General features: G+C 41.6%; 1 protein-coding gene across 4 annotated transcripts in view; it reads right to left on the bottom strand.

The window, feature by feature from the left end:
• PHF20L1 (PHD finger protein 20 like 1) overlaps window positions 1-10268 on the bottom strand; it is a 59140-nt gene extending 48872 nt beyond the window's left edge. For all 4 annotated transcript variants that reach the window (XM_041488077.1, XM_041488078.1, XM_041488079.1 and 1 more), the window contains exons 1-5: window positions 10158-10268; window positions 9568-9673; window positions 2268-2439; window positions 2033-2117; window positions 1177-1265 (exon numbers count right to left, since the gene is read on the bottom strand). In XM_041488077.1, coding sequence (XP_041344011.1) covers window positions 1177-1265; window positions 2033-2117; window positions 2268-2439; window positions 9568-9650 — 429 coding nt within the window. In that variant the 5' untranslated portion in view covers window positions 9651-9673; window positions 10158-10268. The remainder of the gene's footprint in view (window positions 1-1176; window positions 1266-2032; window positions 2118-2267; window positions 2440-9567; window positions 9674-10157) is intronic.
• Between the last annotated feature and the right edge of the window lie 9107 nt (window positions 10269-19375).

The following is a 19375-nucleotide window of genomic DNA, read 5'->3' as shown; positions in this document are numbered from 1 at the left end:
AAAGAAACACTCAAGCTTCCTAATTTACTGTTGTACTGACAGTATTCCTTGAAATACCGGACACTGGTTCAACAGAGTTACTGTAAGACTGCAGCAAGAAGCCAGGGTTAGTGTGACTATAGATTTCAGTTTAATCTCCTTCAAGAAACACCTTTTAAATAATGCAGTGATGTCTGCACTAAGTTCCAGTGTCCCTTGCATAGTGGATCAACCCTACCATACAGCTACCTTTACCCAGGAGGCCAGGATGTGGAGATGCTTTCAAGCCAATTCAATTATCCATCTGCCCTGGTCACAATATGGATGGCTACCATGGTAATTATGAAATATTTGAAGTCTGCAAAGTTAAAAGTATTCTGAAGAAAACTAAGAGCAAATAAAGACCAGTTTTCATGGATTTTGTCTCAAATAGTTTCAGTGGAGTAATTTCTCATTAAATATTAAACACAGTTACCATGCAAAATAAATGCAATGGCATTTGCACTGAAAGCATGTAAGAGTTTTCAATGATGTTTCCCTTTCACAAGTAAAGATAGGCCTAGTGACTAAATCATGTCCTCTATTTCATAGTCTCCCTCAACTTCTGTTCAGCATCTCTCCTTTAACAGCAACTGGACATTATAAGAGACAAGAAATACTTATCTGTCTGATTGCCTGAAAGTTCTGATACAGGGGGAAAAATCCCCAAAGTCATGTTTGTAAGAACATGTGGGCAAAAAGTTCTCATAGTAGCAAACAAAAGACATAGGCAGAGGATGGGGAATAAATAAAATAAAAAAAATCAGCAGCACAGACTGCTGATAAGCTAAAGCTTTTTTCCTGAAAAGACACGAGATGGAAAGTCATTGGATGCCTCTGGTTTTGCAAACTCTGTAAGACAAGGCTTTGTGAAGAGATTAGTTGGCAATGGAGTGTCCAGCAGCCAGACATTTCAGTGAGGCAAGGCCACTTGAGCAGCACACTCTGAGGCATCATCCATAAACTGGTGAAGCAAGGCAGTGCAGGGCCTAGAATAAAGACTAATCTAAATCTAGTTATGCTACTGACACTTCTACTGTCTGATAGAAAAAAAAAACCAAAAAAAAAACAAAAAACAACCAAACCAAACAAACCAAACAATGAAAACCCAAACAACTACACGAAACCTAACAAAGCAATTACTTTAAGTATTCTTACCTGCCCTTTTGCATCCTCTGGCATAGATTTGATATGCATCCTTTTAAGACATCGAATAACACCATCATAGAATTGCACTGTAAATGTTCCTAGAATGGATTGATGGAATCACTATGAGTAGTTAAGAAACAAACACACTTTGTTACTATGAAAGCTCTGTTTTGCATGCTACTTTGTATGACAAGAGTAACCAGATGTTACCACTACACAGGATCAAGAGAGGTACAAAAAAACACAAATGACAGAAACCCTGCTTTAATACTGTTACTCTTTGTCCAGCTGGGCAATTCCAAGTATGTTTAAGCTATTGTCACTTCTGCTCATAATTCATTGAAATAGTTATGTAATATTTAAGGTGCCACACTAGGGAAACAGTTCAACTTACATCCAAGTCCTCATTTGCTCTAAACTACAGTAAAAATGTCAATTTCTTATGTTCATTAGAAATATCACCATTGTGAAGTATTTAATCTGTGTCCCCTTATTTTTCTATTTCCATTGTTTTTCTTCAATAATAAGAATTAAAACAATGATGAAATTATGAAAATCTAAATAGAACTATAACTCAAATTAGCAATAGTACAAAATAGTCCTAAGACTGTGCACAGGAACTTCTGATCATTGAAACAGTAACAACATTTTAAAAAAACTTTTTGTCTTCTAGGAGAAATTCCACTTTTCAAATTTGATACAGATAAAAGACAAACATTTAACTAAATATGATATAAAAAACATTTTCACTTAATACTGGGGCAGAGTGGAAAACTTCATAGCCATATCAATTTTTTTAAGCAGACTAAATCTACAGCACAGCATTTTCAAGCAGACCTTACCAATGGACCATTGCAATACATACCCTCTTTATTAATTGCTTCAATCTTTGCAGGGTAATATCGACAGTCTGTCCAACGAGCTAGGACTTCTTCTCCAGGTTTAAAATCCTATTTTAAACAAATTTAGTAATTAATATTTAAATAATTTCCATTTTTTTTTTCCTTAAAAATTAAGTATTATGTGCTCGAGAGATTTAATGCAGGAAAACAAGTAGAGCAGTTTACAAAAGTCCAAAACAAAATAAATGTACCACTTACAACAAATTCTTCATCATCCTTCAGCCCCTCTTTCCTCAATGCTGGTCGCTCCAAAGGTCGCAACCTGTTGCTGTCCCAGTAAATCCACTCATCGTAGCGATGGCTCCAGCGTTCAAAATGCACCAACATCTTCCCCTCTTCATAATCTATCTTCTCAATTCGAGATGGATACCTGGAGTGTTAAACACAAGCTGCTAAGTCTCAAAGGTTTCTGTCTTAGTTTACATACAATAGTGCCTACGTGACCTTTCAGAAAGTTGTATGAACACTTTGTACTGAAAACTCTCTAAGTCTGAAAAAGGCTAAGTAACTGAAAGGATTGGATAACATTTAGTTCAAGAATCTATAAACAACATTGAAAATTGGAATCAGGCAGAATTCAGCTCCTTCTGCCCTTCAGAGAAGTATTGAAACATATTCAAAAGTGCATAGAATCTCCTAAAAAAAAAAAAGGAAGTTAATTACATCACTGATTTTTTTTTTTTTAACAGCATTTAAATTAGGGCTGTTCTAAAGTTAATGTGTATGGAAAAGAAAGACCACAGGAAAAGGACAGCTGCCTTTAACTTTCACAACCTGTTTTCAGAACAAGTACTACTGTGAACCAATAGTAAAAGAGCAGACCTTGAGCAACTAATTTCCAATCCTACTGCAAATTCTTTAGCTAGAAAGGCAACTGACATATATTGGGAACCTGTCAACATCATCAATTTTGAATATAATCTCTCCAAAATACTGACTGTGCTCTTAAAGGAGTCTCTAACACTATGTTCTGACTAAAATGTAAGTTACCAGGAAGTACAGACCTTCCTTATTTCTTACTACTTGGACCTGCACATTAAAACAAAAGATGTCAATCTCAATTTGCTCCTTCTTTTCTCCTGTCCTACTTCTTCAACTGCAGTCATGTATACAGCTTCCCAACATTAAAATATCTCAGGAGCTACTGAATAAGAAAATCTCTGATTTCTAGGTTACTACTGCAGCCATATTTCACCCTTCACATCAAAATTCACAGACACTCCAAGCTCTTGTTGCATTTCTCTCGTCCATATATTTCAGAAACACTAAATATTTTTATATCCATTCTTTAAGACCCCATCTTTTTCTCGTTGAACTTCCCAAAAAACCCACGAAGTCATAGTCTAAAACTGAAGCCTCTCATTTGCCACTCCCCTAATAAAATCTTTTTCAAGTCACTTTTTCAAGTCTTTCAAAGAAACAAGATCAGCCTCTCTTCCCCCTCTAAAGCAGACTGACAATAACAATCTAACAAGAAAGGTGGAGCTGATGATGTACAGCATTAAAACAGTTTGTAAAACTCTTGGGTCAAACTTGTATCCCAGCAGCAACATTCTGGTTTAACTTTGAACAAGGCTTCAAGAAAATAAGTCAGCCATGAGATGGTTTCCCTAAGCCCTGCCTCTGATTATACTTTAAGTCCATGTGCTGCTACACTTAGAAATTTTATTATCAGAAAATTTATTATAAAATTTCTAGGTTTTTTTCATCTTCCGGAGTGTTCCAGTTTCAGACTTAGAACTTGACACTAAAACATCAAAATACGCAGGAAGAGGAGCAAAGCAGAGGAAAAAGTCAAGTTACTGTTACAACAGCAAGTGTGATAGAAACAATGTAACCTAATGGAGTTCCAAGTAGAAGGAGGACACAGAAGATATTTAACAGAGGGAAAGAAGGAAAAACACCAGAAAAGCAAGAGCAGAGAAAGTTCATTTTGCAGCAATCAGAAATGGAAGCCAAGAACAGTGATGCCCTTTCCCAGTACAGCTGGGAATTTTAGGTTTATTGCACGCTCGCCACCAGTGATGCAAAACTATGGTTGTTTTACAAAATTCAGGGCCAACCAGCTGAAAGAGAATTCTCCTTTTCCTACATATCTCCAATGCAAACACTCTGCTCCCACTATGGCGCATCCCTATAGCAGCTCCCTTGTTAGGCCGGCAGCTTTCTCTGGTCAGCAGCAGCCAAGACATCATTCCAAGCACTCCGTGAGAAGAAAACAGGAGGGATAAACTGGGAAAACACAGCACTGACATGGAAAGAGCAAACCATGTAAGAGGGGAAAGTAAGATGCAGAGCACAGTTTAGAGACAAACATTTTAAAATTAAGATAATTATAAAGACAATTGAGCAAGACAAGAATCGAGACATTAATATATATACAAACTCAAAAGAGAAAAAGCATCAGTTAATAAAAGAAGATGTGCAAAATTTTAATTCTCATTAGAGATGACTTTATATAAGACATGAAGCTCAAGGTATTTATAGGTTAATTTCTCTTTGCTAAATACAATTTCTGCTATCATCTTTCTAAAAATCCATTATATGTCCTTAGAGATGGAACTGCCCAAGCCATATGCAATTGGTTATTAGGTAACCCAAACACAACTCAGTATTTAGCAACAAACTATTATTCCCAATATCCACTAAATTTAGCCACACATTGTGCCACAAATATGTACAAACAGTAATATTTCACAATACTGATCCCACAGTGGAAAAGACCAGAACATATCTATTGCAGAACTTAAATTATCCCCTGCACAAAAAGATCTTTCTGGTGATTTTGTACTTTAACTGAAAAGAATCTATTTCATTAATTAAAAAGATTAACATGAAGATGATTACACCTCTTACACTTCAGAACTTTTATGCAGAAGTTACTTCCATCACAAAGTTATAATCAGGCATTTGAAGAAGTACTGCAAAGGGAGACACAAATATCATTCTTTACAGTACCAAAGAATAGTAATATCTAAGGCCAAAACAACTTCCCAGTCAGGTTAATTCCCCCAGCAAGTAAGCCACACTAAGTCATCACAATGAAACTGATATACAACTGGATCTGACAACACTTCATCAGAACAAACCAGAAAAATTCCACTCTGAAATTTGAGGGACAAGTCTTCACTGAAAAGAAAAGAAAAAACCTCAGACCAGCACACTGAAATTCAATAATCAAGGAATTTCTTTTATGGGAAGAAATAATATTCTGCAAATTTTGGGTGTGATTTTTCAAAAAGCTGCTGGAAAGAGCATGTAGTAATCAGAAATGAAGTTTCATCCAAATTTCAGGGGGTTTGCTCTTGCTTTTCCAAGAGCAAACGAGAGAACTGCTGTTAGCTGAATTTACCTGCCCAGTTTACACATTGCCTGCCCTCCATTCTCAGGTTCCAATCTTGGCACTTCCAACCCATTAGAATTATGCAATATTTTTGGAAAGCCTCAGAATTTGATATGGCTTAAAAACTAATACTATGAAGCCCTGGTCAGGCAACAACAGTGTTCTAACATTCATACAATAAAAAATAATTGAAAACTTCCCACTTCACTTCTTGACAGTGTAAAAAAAAAAATATTTTCCCCAATGCACTCAAGACCCATTAACAACCGGCACCTTTTTTTTCATCATCCTTTTAACCCTTCAAAAGTGACCAAAAGGTGGTGAAATGAGACAATAGGCATTTCAGACTGTAAAAAGGAATAAAAAAACATTAGTAAATCTGCCCAAGTTTGTATCTATACACTCTATAAAGTCTACAAACACACTCACACTTCTTGCCTTTCTAATGCTGGTTTAAAAAGTGCTTCCTTCTACCTCATAGAGGACATGAAACCAAATACCCTCCGTACTGACTTCCCACAAACAGCGTTCTAGTGTCTGCAAAATCTGCAAACATCTATTCCTGGGTACCTACATTTATTATACATATATTGTATTAAATATAAAGCAGACTTCACTTCCCTTTCTAACACTTACCAAGTAACCCAGTCAACTGAAATCCAAAGCAAGGACTGTACCAAGTAAAATTTCTCCAAGTCTTTCAGGGAAAAGACCTCCTCCATACTGGGGTGGGGGAAGTGTGTGGAAATCCAGCCAGATAATCAAATATACCAAGAGGTAGTACTGTTGTTACAATAACTAACCTATTTTAGAGGGCTGTTTCCATTCCAGAAACCAGGGCCATCTATCTGTACTTTATTACCTAACTTAAGAGTTTAGATTGAGCAAATTAAAGACTATGGTCTCAGAAAAACAACAGGGTTTTTTCAAATCAGTATCTGCTGCTTACAGGACAACCAGTAGAGAGCTACAGCCAAAAAAACCCACACAAAAATATTAAAAAAGGAAGAGATGCATCTTTAAATACACCAGCTTTGCAGGGACAGTGTCCTACTTGTGGGAGCTGTCAGCTCAAGAACTGTCTTACACACAGACATGCACTTGCAGGTAAGTGCAGCTCTACTGCTTTTTCACTTGCTCTGTCAGCAAAGAGAGGCAGAAGAGGGTGCATGCACATGTATCAGTTTTTGTATGAGATCACAGGGGAATTCAAACTGAAAGGAACCTCAGAAAGCCTCTAGTCCAACCTCCCACTCAAAGCAGGGTCAGCTATGGCAACAGGCCAGGTTTTCCAGTCTTGAAAAACTCCCATGATGGAGACTCCACAAACTCTTCAGGCAACCTGATCCACTGCCTGACTGTCCCAACAGGAAAAAAATTCTCCTTGAACCTAGTCTGAATATCCCATTTCAGTTTGTGCCTGTTGTCTTGTTCTCTAACTACCTGTAGGGTTTGGCTAAGACTTGTTGATGAAAGCCCTGTAGGTATCAGAAGGCTGATAGTAGGATTTCTGAAGCCTTCCCCAAGCTAAAGAAATAATTTCCTCCCTCCCTCTTCATAGGTCATACACTCTTCCAGCTCCTGATCATTTCAACATACTTAATAATTTTCTATTTTATATTGTAATTTTCAATCCCATCTCATTTATTATCTGCTGACAGATGATCAGTTTTGATTAGAGCTGCAGTTCATAGTTTGCTTTAGCAAATTTAAATGGAACAAGTGGTACAAGTTCTTCATGCAAGATGATCCCCTTCAACAGCATAATTGCTGTACTTGATAAAGGAGCAATAAGCAAAAATAAACATGCTCACTGACAGCCTGTCTTTGCTGACCAGTTTGACCAGGCTTTCTTCTACTCTGTCACGGTACATGACAAATGACACCAGTGATCCAAACACCCTCTGCAAAAACTTCATTTAAAACTGCAGGGCTTTAAAGCAGTAAGTAGTCAAGGTACACCGATGATGCCTTGAAAGTTTACAAAACATAAATGAAACATCAGATGCCAGGAGTTCAATTTCAGCAACTACTACATAGTTGAAAATTAAAGACCTGCAAAAGTACCTCAGAAAACAAAAACATATTTTACTGTATTTTTTCTTACATCCTCTAAAAGCCTTTCTTGATTAACATTTTAACTAGTCATGATGATAGATGACAGCAAGTTTTCAGAAAAATGGAGAAAAAAAATAAAATCCTTTTAAAGGCTATTTTTCAGCAAGTGTTCACAATTTGTCACTTACAGAAAGACTGAGCTAAGCAATACCAATGCTCTTCAATTTGGCTTTTGTTAAAAAATAATAAAGAGATTTCATGTAAGTTCAGCAAGTTTATTTTCTTTGAAGTATGTATTTCTGCATGCAAATGAGCAGAATGCATACAGATTATATATAGAAAGAATTTTAAAAACATCCACCACCCCCTTATGCAACAGAAAGCCAACTAAAAAAAATCCCATAGACTATCATTGCAACCCTTGACACCCTAATAATAGCACAACAGTAGATTTTCTGTCACAAGGTACTTGGCTTTGTATTATTAGTTCATTTTGCATTACTAAGTATTACTGTATTTCAAGTTCACTTGAAATACAGCCCTGTTTTCATTATTGCTGCAACTGCTAAATTTTGATATTAACTTTCTTTTGTATATGGCGCCACAAAAATTTACACGTGTTTAAACTTGACCTGGGTCTACCTGGTGTACATATAATAAATCACATCCTGGAAAGTCCAGGATAGATTCTGTTCTTCCTGAAAACACCCACCAACTCAGCTGCAGAGCTTGTGACATGGCCATGCCTGACAATCCAAACCTAGACAAGAACTCCGACACTGACATGCAACCCTTCCCTGGAAAAAGCTGGGCAGGTCTGACACAAACCACACACTGGATATTCAGTGATATTTTTTTGATTCTGTTAAGCTATTTTTACATATTAATTTTTGTTACCTGATTACATAACAAATTATCTCTAGACACAGATGATGCTATAAAAAGTTTTATTGCTCTATTTTGGATGTTTTTCTTATCCTGCCATTCAGTTACAGAATCAGTATGCTGAAAACCCAGTCTACAGTAACAGGTAAGAACAAGAATAGTTCTATAAACCAAATCCTTTAGAGCCCATTTATTAAGACAAACACTCTTCCTATAACTAAAATCAAAGCTCTACAAATAAAAAGTTTGACCAAACTTTTTATCCAGAGCACATAACACTGGAGCAGACATGTCAATAATACACAGACTTCTCTCCCACATCACTTGGCGTTAAAAGGATCAGACATTTACAGGAACATGCTGAACTCTCCAGGAAAGCAGCTACACACCTCTACATTTCCTAGCCTTAATAAATCAGAGAGCAGCTAAGAAAAAACCTCTAAGTAGAAGCATCAACTACTTCTGTCACCTACTTTAACAAAGCCAGGGATTTTTCAAACTCAACTAACATGGCCAGCACACATCAACAAATTAGCCCACTTGCTTTAATAAAATTTTTACTAACAATTTTTTTCATCAGAACAGCTCCTTTCACAACACGCATGCTGTGCAGCACAGTCCTTGTGCCCACAACTTCCATTTCACAGTCTTTGAATTCACAATATGCCTGGGTGGTTGCAGAGTCACAGTTTTAAGCACTTAATTCCTCTAGCTGTTTAATAAAAACACAACTGTATCTGCCTATCCCATGAACTCCAATTCAGGATGTGGGTTTGGTTTTTTTTTTTTTAGAATCAGTTTTGTGAACCTGTCAAGTGTGACAACTGAATACAAAACAACTCCCCTTGCATGCCTTCAAATGAAGACAAAAGAAGTCTTTGATCATGAAGTTTGCCTCATTGACACACGGATCACCTCGGCCATGACACTGAATTCCACACTTCTTCAGGAAGGCTCTTTGCTTGCTACATCTGCACAAGCCACCAAGAGCAAATAAACACAAACCCCTAGAAAAGTTTAGCTCGATTTCTGAAGTGAGACTATTTTCCTAAAAGCTAACACTTTTAACAGACTTAGATGGAAATTCATAAAGTTCACATGTGGAAATTGTCAACTGATAGGTGCACTGATTTTTATAATCAATTATCAAAAGCACACAAACTACACAAAATAATTATGCTCTCAGCAAACACTATACAATGTCTTCCATACCATTTCTGCAAATAGTCCAGTGCCTCCAAACGAGCACCAATCTCAAATGTGATTCCAGGACGATTTGGAGGCTTTTTACTCATCTTGATATTGTCTTTTTCACCACCTTTTAAGGAAGGAAAGAAGTTGCATTAAAATACATTATGTTGTTTAAAATATGTCATTTACAGCAAATATAGTCCAGAGGGTGCAAAGATACAAAATTTTGATCCTGATTTTATATTAACTGCTTAGCTTACAGAAATACAGTCAGGGCCCCCCCAAAAAAGGCATAAAAAAACCTACATACATACTTTTATTCACATTTCTTTTGCTTCAAAAATATCTGTCATCAACCTTAAGTCAAAAAATAATAAGAAAAAAACACAGTGCTCATCTCTGGAACTCTACTAGACTGTAATTCCTTCACATAATTTTTAAGCAAAATTTTAATTTACCCATAGTTGACATATGTGCTCTCCTCAGGTGAAGAAAAGGCAAACCAAGAAAAACTTACCTTATCAAGAACAGATAAACATGGCCTAAAGGACAAGTACGATTAAATTAGCTCCTCGCTACCCCCGCGCCTCCCCCGCGCTGCCGGCCCTTACCGCCCGCTCGGCTCGCTCGGGGCCCGGCGCGGCTGCCGCGGGCTGTCCGGCACGGCCGCCCCTCACCGCCCCATCCTGCCCGCGCCCCGCTCGCGTCACCGCCGCGCGACGCGCCCCGCCCCCGGCACGTGACTGCGCAGGGGCGGGGGGCGAGGCAGACAAAGAGCGGCGGCCCCGGCTGGGGACGGCGACAGTGGGACAGGGCCACAGCCTAGCACCGCCACACACCTCCACAGCCTAACAACACTGCCACAGCCTAACAACACTGCCACAGAGACAGCGGAGGGGGCTGTCCAGCGGAGGGAAAGGAAGGTGTTTAATTAAGGCACTGGAGCATTTCTCGTATCGGCCGACGATTAAATTAGCACAAACAAAAAAATAAACAAAACCCCATATTGAGTATTTCTATGCACTCACAGCAATGAGTTTCAGTCACAACTGCCTTCTAATTTTATTTTGCAGCTCAGTCACTATCAAAAAGAAAAAAACCCAAAAACCTCTCTGTGCAACTATTGTCGCTATCACCGCGACTTTCTGCGGTGCTCCCTGCACCACCCCGAGCCCACTTGCCGAGCGGGAGTGCCGGGATGCGGGGTCGGAGCCTCCCAGCCCCGCACTGCGGGGGGAGCGACACCCGGCCCCCGTTCTCCAGCGGGGCTCCCCTGCCAGCTCCGGCAGCGCGGACACGCCAAGGGCGCAGCGCAGCGGGGCTGGGAGCGGGCGGGCCGCGGTAATTAAGGCACTGGAGCATTTCTCGTATCGGCCAAGGCTGAGGGAGCTGGGGCTGTTCAGCCCCAGAAGAGGCGGCTGAGAGGGGAGCTCGTCCCGGAGTATCTGAAGGGAGGGGTCAGGAGGATGGGTCCGGCCCTGCTCGGTGGTGCGAAGTACAAGAGGGAACGGGCAGAATGCACGGGGAGTTTCAGCTGAATAGGAATAACTTTTGTGTGTGACCCTACACTGAAACATTGCCTAAAGAGGGTGTGGAGTCTCTCCACTAATTCAAGTAGACACACAATCCTGTGCAATGTGTTCTAGAATGACCCTGCTTAAGCAAGGAGGTTGGACTCAATGACCCACTGCTGTCCCTTCCAGCCTGACCAGTTCTGTGACTCTGGGATCTGTAATTCTGTGATAGGGAGAAAAAGACTCAGGACAGTCACTAAGATGGTCCTGGAGGTGCCACAGCGTGTGGCTGGTGGCCACAGGACAGCCCCAGCCAAGCAGCAGCCTCACAGTGGCCTGTCTTTGCCTCTGTTTTTCACCCATGAAACCAGCTTCATCTGACCCACAGATTTTCCTGCTTTTATTCATCTCAGCCTCCCCCTGTGCTGCTGAGCTGGGTGGGTGCTTGGCAGCTGGTGAACAGCCCACTGCTGTCCCTGTGACACCCAGTGTTGTGGTGACTGCTGTGCTGCTTATCACTGTGTTCTGCTCTGCCTGAAAGGCCTATGATAAAGGCAATGACCATGAGCCAAGTCTGGCATTTGGCCCCTGCATTGCTGTCATCCCAGGGCTCAGGGAACAATCTCATGGAGTCTTTCCTTCTATTCTTCTCCAGGACAGATGTCCCCAAGCTTGTAATGGCAAGATCAGCATCATCACATCCTCATGGACGTGATCAGTAAAATAAATGTCAAGTTTCCACCAATTAATAAAAAAATAGTGTATTTCTGGAAACTGCACATTCTGGATCACAGCTTGTGAGTCCTTTCCATTAAGTGACCTTTAAGAACATTTTTAAGTGTATTGAGTTTGTGTATTCACAAGCAAGACTTTGGAAGTGTGTATGCAAGACTTTGTTAGTGGGGGGCTTCTGTGAGAAGCTGCCAGAAGCTTCCCCCATGTCCATCAGAGCCAAAGCCAGCTGGGTCTAAGACAGATCCACCACTGGCCAATGCTCAGGCCATCAGTGACAATGTTTTGCCTTGGATGGTAACTGGTGAGTGATCTCAGGAGTGATCCTTAGGACTGACCTGTCCTCTTGCCCTAGAAGCCTTTTGTTAAATTTACTCTCTGTCCATTTGGGAAGGGCAGTGAAAGAGTGGCTTTGGTGAGCACCTGGTGTCCAGACAAGGTCACTAAACAGCAGCAGGACAGACAGGACAGTTTGTATGGTAGCCCTTGGACCTGTCCAGAGAGTCCCCCCCAGACCAGCTCTGTGCTCACCTGGAACCTCTGGCAGAAAACACCTGATGGACCTCTGGGGTTCTGGAGCGGAGGGTATCAAGGGTCTGAGAGGTAACAGATGTTCATAGGAAGAGGCACCTCTACACATAATGCTACTGAAGCTGCATGGAATAAGGGAGTAGGATTGATCACACAGTGGGCTCAGATGAGGAATCCCAGTGCCTCTGAATGCTGAAAGAGGTCACCATTGAGCCAGGAGGCAGAGATTTCAGAGCATCATCTCAGGAGGTGGCTCAAGCCCAAAAGTATAATAAATAGCAAAAGGCAAAAGGCAATATGCTCTGTTTACCAATGTTTCCTGTTGTGTTGTGCAAAACCATCTGATGTGGAAAGCTACTGGGTGGAGCACAAGTCGTGGAGCAAATTAATTGATTGCACTTGTATGGATGTTTGGGAGATGTCCCACAGACTAAGGGAACGACATCTGTGCATGTGTCAATGAAAAAGAAGGGGGATCATGATTGATGGTGATTTTGATAACACACCAGTGTGGTGGCTGTTGCTGAATAACATTTCCACGGTGTCAGGGCTCACTTTTTTTTCCCCACTCATCTTCCCCAGCAAGCAGGCAAGGGATGGGCAAGAGACTGGGAGGGACAGTTGACCTAAACTGGCCAAAGGGATATTCCATGCCATAAAACATTGACCTCAGCAAGAAAATCTGGGGCAGAAGAAGAAGAAGACTGGTGAGACGTTTTCTTCCAGGGTGACCATTGCTGGAAGATAGAGGGGTATAGGTCTCCTGATGGGAAGTGCTGAGTCCTTGCCTTTGAATTGCTTGGGGTTTTTTTTGGGTTAGGTTGGGTTGTTTAGTTCAGGGGTTTTTGCTTTCCTTCATTTATTAAACTGTCCTCATCCAGATCTGCAAACAATTCTGGGGGTGCTGGTTGACAGCGACTGAACACAAGCCAGCAGTGTGTCAAGGAGAAAAATGGCATCCTGGCTTGTGTCAGAAATAGTGTGGCCAGCAGGACTAGGGAATGAGATTGTTCCTCTGTACTCAGCACTGGTGAGGCCATATCTTGAATCCCATGCTCAGTTTTGGGCCCCTCACTGCAAGAAAGACATTGAGCTGCTGGAATGTGTCCAGAGAGTGGCAGCAGAGCTGGGGAAGGGTCTGGAGCACAAGTCTAATGAGGAGCAGCTGAGAGAGCTGGGGGTGTTCAGCCTGGAGAAAAGGAGAATCAGGGAGGACCTTATCACTGTCTACAACTCCCTGAAAGGAGGCTGTAGCCAGGTGGGATTGGTCTTTCCCCCAGGCAGCAAGTGATAGGACTTGGAAAAGACATCAAGGTGTGCCAGGGGATGTTTAGACTGGATATTAGGAAAACATTCTTTACAGAAAGAGTGGTCAGGCATTGGAACAGGCTGCACAGGGAATCACCACCATTCCTCAAAGTGTTCAAAAACAAACGTGGATGTGGCAGTGAGGGGCATGGGTTAGTGGTGAACAGAATGGTGCTGGGTTAATGGTTGGACTCAATTGTCTCAGAGTTCTTTTCCAACCTTAATGGTTCTCTAATGAGTCTCACTTTTGTTCTTCCCATTCTCTTCCCTATGCCACTGCTGGGGGAGTGAGCGAGTGGCTGTGTGGGCGTTTGGCTGCTGTTCAAGGTCAATCCATCTGCTTCATTTAGTCCCCAGGAGGCTGCCTCCCACTTGAGGAGTCTTTATAGACAGACTGTTCAGTAGGATATTTTAGAGTATTTGCTATGATATTTTTTTTCCTCCCCTTCCCTTGTTACCATTTTCTGGAAGGTGGTGGCAAACAGAAGAGACTGAAGGAAGAAGGAGGCTTGAAGAAAAACAAAGGAAACAAAATAAGAAAACAAGGAAGGAAGGGAAGGAAAGGAGTTTTTTTCTTTTTTTTAAGTAAAAAAAAAAAGTTGTCATTGCATTCATTTGAATTCTCCAACTCTTACTACTGTTGGCATAGTTTTGATGCAATCTTTGGTTTAGAGAGTTTGCCACAGGATAGTGAAGGTTGTTGTGTAAGGAATGAGCTCTAAGTGGCAAAGAATGTGCAGCATCAGGACAGTTAGAAAAGTGGAGGTGCTTCTGTGCAAGGAGAGGGAATGGTGGAAAATAAAAGGCTGTGAGGATGGAGCTGGGTAAATGGGAGTCACTGAATCATGCTCTTCACTGCTGAAGACTGAGTTATGCCATGGTGTGGGATGGGCTCAGAGCAGTGTGTGGCACCCCATTTCTTTGCTCCTGAGGCTGTTGAGAGGGAGGTGGAGGTGGCAGAGGCACAGCAAGCCCCTTGTATTGATTAATATGGACAAAAGCAGATCTGCGAACACAGAAGAGCACAAGGAGTACAAACCCATATAATCCCCAGCCCTGGCAGCTCCCAGGAGCAATCAGCCCATCAAAGGCCATTTCCTCAAGCTCAGAGGAGCACAGGGACAAAAGGCAGGTGGGAACCAAATTAAAGACTTAGAGGAAGGGACACATGATGCAGGGTGCCATGTGTGACTCCTACCACACTGCCTTCAGAACAGCAGAAGTCCACTTGTGGTCCAGCAGCACAGGGCAGCATTTCTTTGCACTATTATCAAAACACTTAGGAAAACAAGGAGTCCCAGCCACTGTCCCCATTTCTTTGCTGCCATTCCATGTGTATCCATCCCTGCCCTGCTGTAGTCCACAGGCACCCACAGCCCCTGCTGGCCCTGGCTTGCCTCTCCCAGTGCCTCCCTAACTCTGCCATGGCCCAGGAGCCTGTTTCAGCTACACTTGCCTGTCTGCCTGCCATTTTCCCTTTCTTCACTTACTCCTAAAACTTCTATCTTACTTTAAGCTTGACACAGAAAGAGACACATCACATTATTCCAGCTTTTCTGTTAAAATGCTCAACTGGACAGGGGAGGGTGACTGAGTTGACCTCTCCACAATGGAAAGACTCAGTGGTTATTTTCCTTCAGACACCAGAGCATGACAAGACAGAGATGCAAGAAAAGAGATTTCACTGTTTCTGCTCCTCACACAATTTGGTGTTTAATCTTGTCACGAAGCATGTCTTCAGCTTCGTCATGAATATACAGGCCATAAATTGGAAACCAAACTGGATGGGAGATTTTATATTGCCAGTCAGTGACTCACTGAGACTCAGGGAGGGGGAGAGAGGATTTCATAATCAGCTGAGCATGAGCTCATGGTGTGCTGTTGATGCTGAAAAGACTAATGCAGACTTTGCAAAGCACATGCACATGGAAACACAGAGTAGGAGTAGAGAGGTGACATTATCACTGCACTTGGCACCAGTACGTTGTTATTAAAATAACGGACTGTTCAGAAAACCCATCCAAAAATGGGAAGGGTTCAGGAAAGGTCTGGGAGAATGATCAAACACCTGGGAAAAGAAAGATATTATGGTGAGAAACCCAGACATCAGTTTGTTTATTTTGCCATTTGTTTTTTCTCGTGGGCGACTGGGTTAGGTCATAAAAGAACTACTTTAAATGTCAGATATTGCAATTGTGAGGTGAAAGTCAATAAAATAAAACTGCATTGTTGTTTTTACCCTTATTATAATAGAGAGGTGTATTTAAAATTACTGCTGGTGCTTGTATTCAAATGGTGTCTGCATAGCCTTAGTCTGGCAAATGTGCAGCAGCACCTCTGCCCTGCTCTATCCATCTGCACAGGCAGCTTGCTTGTGGCCTGGCTCTGTTCTGTCATCATCTGTCCTTCTCCTGCCACTTCTTTGGTCTATTTTGGCTCCATATCTGACATCAAGCTGCTATGGCCCTCTCTTCATTTTCTCTGCCTTTCTTCTTCTTTCATCCCAGAAACTCCCTCCTCTCCAGAAATTCCTCCCTCCTTCTGTGAAGATTTCCATTATCTCACCGAACACTTCTCTTTCCCCTTTAAAGCCCTAAATTTTCCAGATGCTGGGAAATACCCTAAAGTGAATGAGTTTTGAAGCATCTGGCCTTGTATGAAAAAAGAAAGTCACTAACAGTCATTGCCATGGACACCATACAAAACAGTAACCCTGTAGGTTTGGGACATCAACCCCATCTTTTTTAGTTTTGAAAGATACAGAAACTGGACATTTTTTACTGAATTGCTGACTGGTTCTTTGCGGAGTGCCTTTAATTCTGTCAGTAGTTTCTCTCAGAGAACTGCCTGTTTGCCCACAGGTGCTGTGTTTCACTGCATTGTTGGAGAGGTGGCATGAAGCTGTAAAGCAGAAGTAAGGTTCCCTACGGGCAGTATTTTAAGGGTGAAGTACAGTAAGGTGAGAGTGCTAAGGAGTGAGGTCTGGTAAATCCAGGTGGGTCATGAAATTTGCGTTTAGCAGGTAGTTCTGACATTAGTGAATGAGTCCCAAATCCACGCAAAGAAAGAGAAGAAAGAGCAAACATTGGCATTTGATGGGGTTAAAGGAAAGCCTTGAGGCAGAAGTTGCTCCTCACCAGAGTGGTACCTCCTGATGCTCTGCATGGCTGGGAGGGAGCAGCTCCTTGTTTTGGATGCAGACAGCTCTGCTGTGTCATGTTACAGCCTCACAAAACCACTTTCTGTGTATCATTTGATATTTATTGGGGGCACAAGGAACATTCACCACACTATGAATGTAGTTTTGCAATGAATATTAGACCTCTTGAGATGTAATTGTGCTTTTGCCACAGAAACAGTGCTGTGCAGTGTCATTTACTTCTGTCTTTCATATTGCAGCCATATATCTTGGATAGTGTTTTGATTTTAGAGGAGATTCTGTAGATTGGAATACATCAGTAAATATGTTACAGAATTTTCCTTTAAAGCCTTGATGAGTACAGTGTTGAACAAAAGCTGTAGTAATAATAGCTGCTCTATGCACTGATTTCCCAGATTATTTCCATATGAGACTGAAATGCAGCATACACTTTCTGGTGGATCAACAGAGCACTTGACTCACAAACATATCCCAGTGGGAAGATTTTCATGGTCTGCATTTCTAAGAGCTCTGGGTGGACAGAATTTGCAACTTGAGCTGAAGGAAACAGAATTCCAAAAATCACATGTCCAACCTGGTGGAGTCCAGGAGAATGAAGAATACACATCACTTCTGTGAGCAGGCAATACCAATCACTTTGTAAAACTAGTGTGATATTTTCCTGTCTCCTTTGTGGTCCAGTGTAAACAGAGGTGTCCTCAGGTTTTGAAGGATGGTTGTTGATTGTGAGATCAGCCCTCTGTGCCCAGCCCTGCCTGCAAAATGTCTGTAATGCATTTGTTCATAGGAGCATGTGCTCATGGTAGGAGTCACTTGTTTCTTGGACACTGGGTCTGTGCTGGTGTCACATGGACAGGTTCCTGGAAGTCTATCAGAGTTCTGCTCTCTGTCCTTAATTGCCTTGTAGGCCACATTCAAATCCTTGATCTTTATGCAATGCTGGGTAATATCCAGGCTGTAAAACTCTGCCTCTCGTGTGTGTGGTTTTCCACTGGATACTGAGGCTGCCTGTGCTCTTGCCTCTCCCTAGCATTGAAGTAGTCCAGGACATCACACTGAACCTAGCTGGAAATGTGAGTTGGGCATGGGCAAGGCTGGAAAAATTGTAAACAATTCCAGAAAGGCCTGTGGACTCTCAGTACAAGCCTCATAAATTTAGACTTTGTTTAAATACTGGTATACAGGTAGAAAGGGACTCAGTCAATGTCAGACTACAGAGAGGCAACTGATAAGGTTGCTGTGTAAAGACAGGCATTTTAAAGAACATTATTAGAGTATCACTTGGGTTGTTACTGGTCTTCATTTATGCATCACTCAGTAGGATTTATTATAGAAAAGACCATGATACCAGAATGATCCACTGCTGTTGTCTCAGGAACCAGTGGGACCAACATCTCTCAGCATATAGATTTTCAGCATATATAAAGCAAGTTATGATTCTTTACAATCATATGTTGGCCAAAAGTCTTCACTGTACATCAGTGCAAGACCCTCTGTTCCATGCAGATCACATGAGGGCTGTCACAGAAAGCACCCTGGTTCCCAGGTACAGTGGGCAGCAGTGCATGGCCACCTCCAGAGGAATATTAATTTTTATTTTGGGACTCAAAATGTCACAAGAGAACCTCCAACCAAAGATGAGACTTTATGTGTCTAGTTAGAGCATCAAGAAGGTCCCTAAAGCCATGTGTATCTACATGGCCTGTTCAGTTTTTAAGATGCTGCTATGCAGGTGGTGTGCCAGCATTAACTACAGTGACATGGGACACTGGAATATGGGCAATTCAGTCTTCTGCATGTCTTAGGGGTTGTTCCTGGGTTGGTCACATAATGATGGGTTTTATCACTTAGAGATGAGAGTCAGCAGTGTCCCCATGCTGTCCTACCTGCTTTAGTCCCTGTCCTTTCCCTCTCAGTCTGTGTGTCCTAAAATGTGTCGTGTAGATGTGTGCTGGAAGTGTGATGGCCTGCGAGCTTAGGAACCATGGGTGTACACCATTCATACATCACCTCAAACCTGTTCCCACTCATTCTCTGCTCAGACCACTGATCTGTGCTTTAATATTTCTATTCTCTGCAAATCAGATGCTGCTGGAGCACAACTGGCCACCAGCTGACTCTGCCCTGGCTGCTTGTAGTCACAGCAGACACTGCAGTGCGCTGACTCATGAACTTTTGTCATCCTTTATAAAATTGAGTCAGACAGCTTTTAGTATAAATCTGTGTGTTTGTTGCTTTTTTTAGTGTCCCTACCTTCTTGTTCCGTAACAGTCAGATCTTCTTTTGAGGAAATTTATGAAGAACTCCAATGAGGACTCACCTGAGTTCTATTAGAAACCTTGACTAAATTCTGCTTTGGCTGATGGATTTGAACCTCTTCCTTTTGTTTTCTTTCTCTGATAAAATATGTTTTAAAGCAGTATTTTCAGATGCAGGGTGAGTTACAGATTTTAATGGAAGCACTTCTTGTATTTTCCCCATGTCTATTTTTACACTGCTCTTGTATCATGATGTGGCATTTTCCCATGTATACATCAGGTTCTGATACCAAAGAAATTTCTCTATGGTACTACATAATCAAGAA

This window comes from Pyrgilauda ruficollis, unplaced genomic scaffold, assembly GCF_017590135.1.
Source record: "Pyrgilauda ruficollis isolate IOZ18807 unplaced genomic scaffold, ASM1759013v1 scaffold87, whole genome shotgun sequence".
NCBI classification, from domain to species: domain Eukaryota; kingdom Metazoa; phylum Chordata; class Aves; order Passeriformes; family Passeridae; genus Pyrgilauda; species Pyrgilauda ruficollis.
This window is presented reverse-complemented; position numbering and strand designations above follow the sequence as displayed.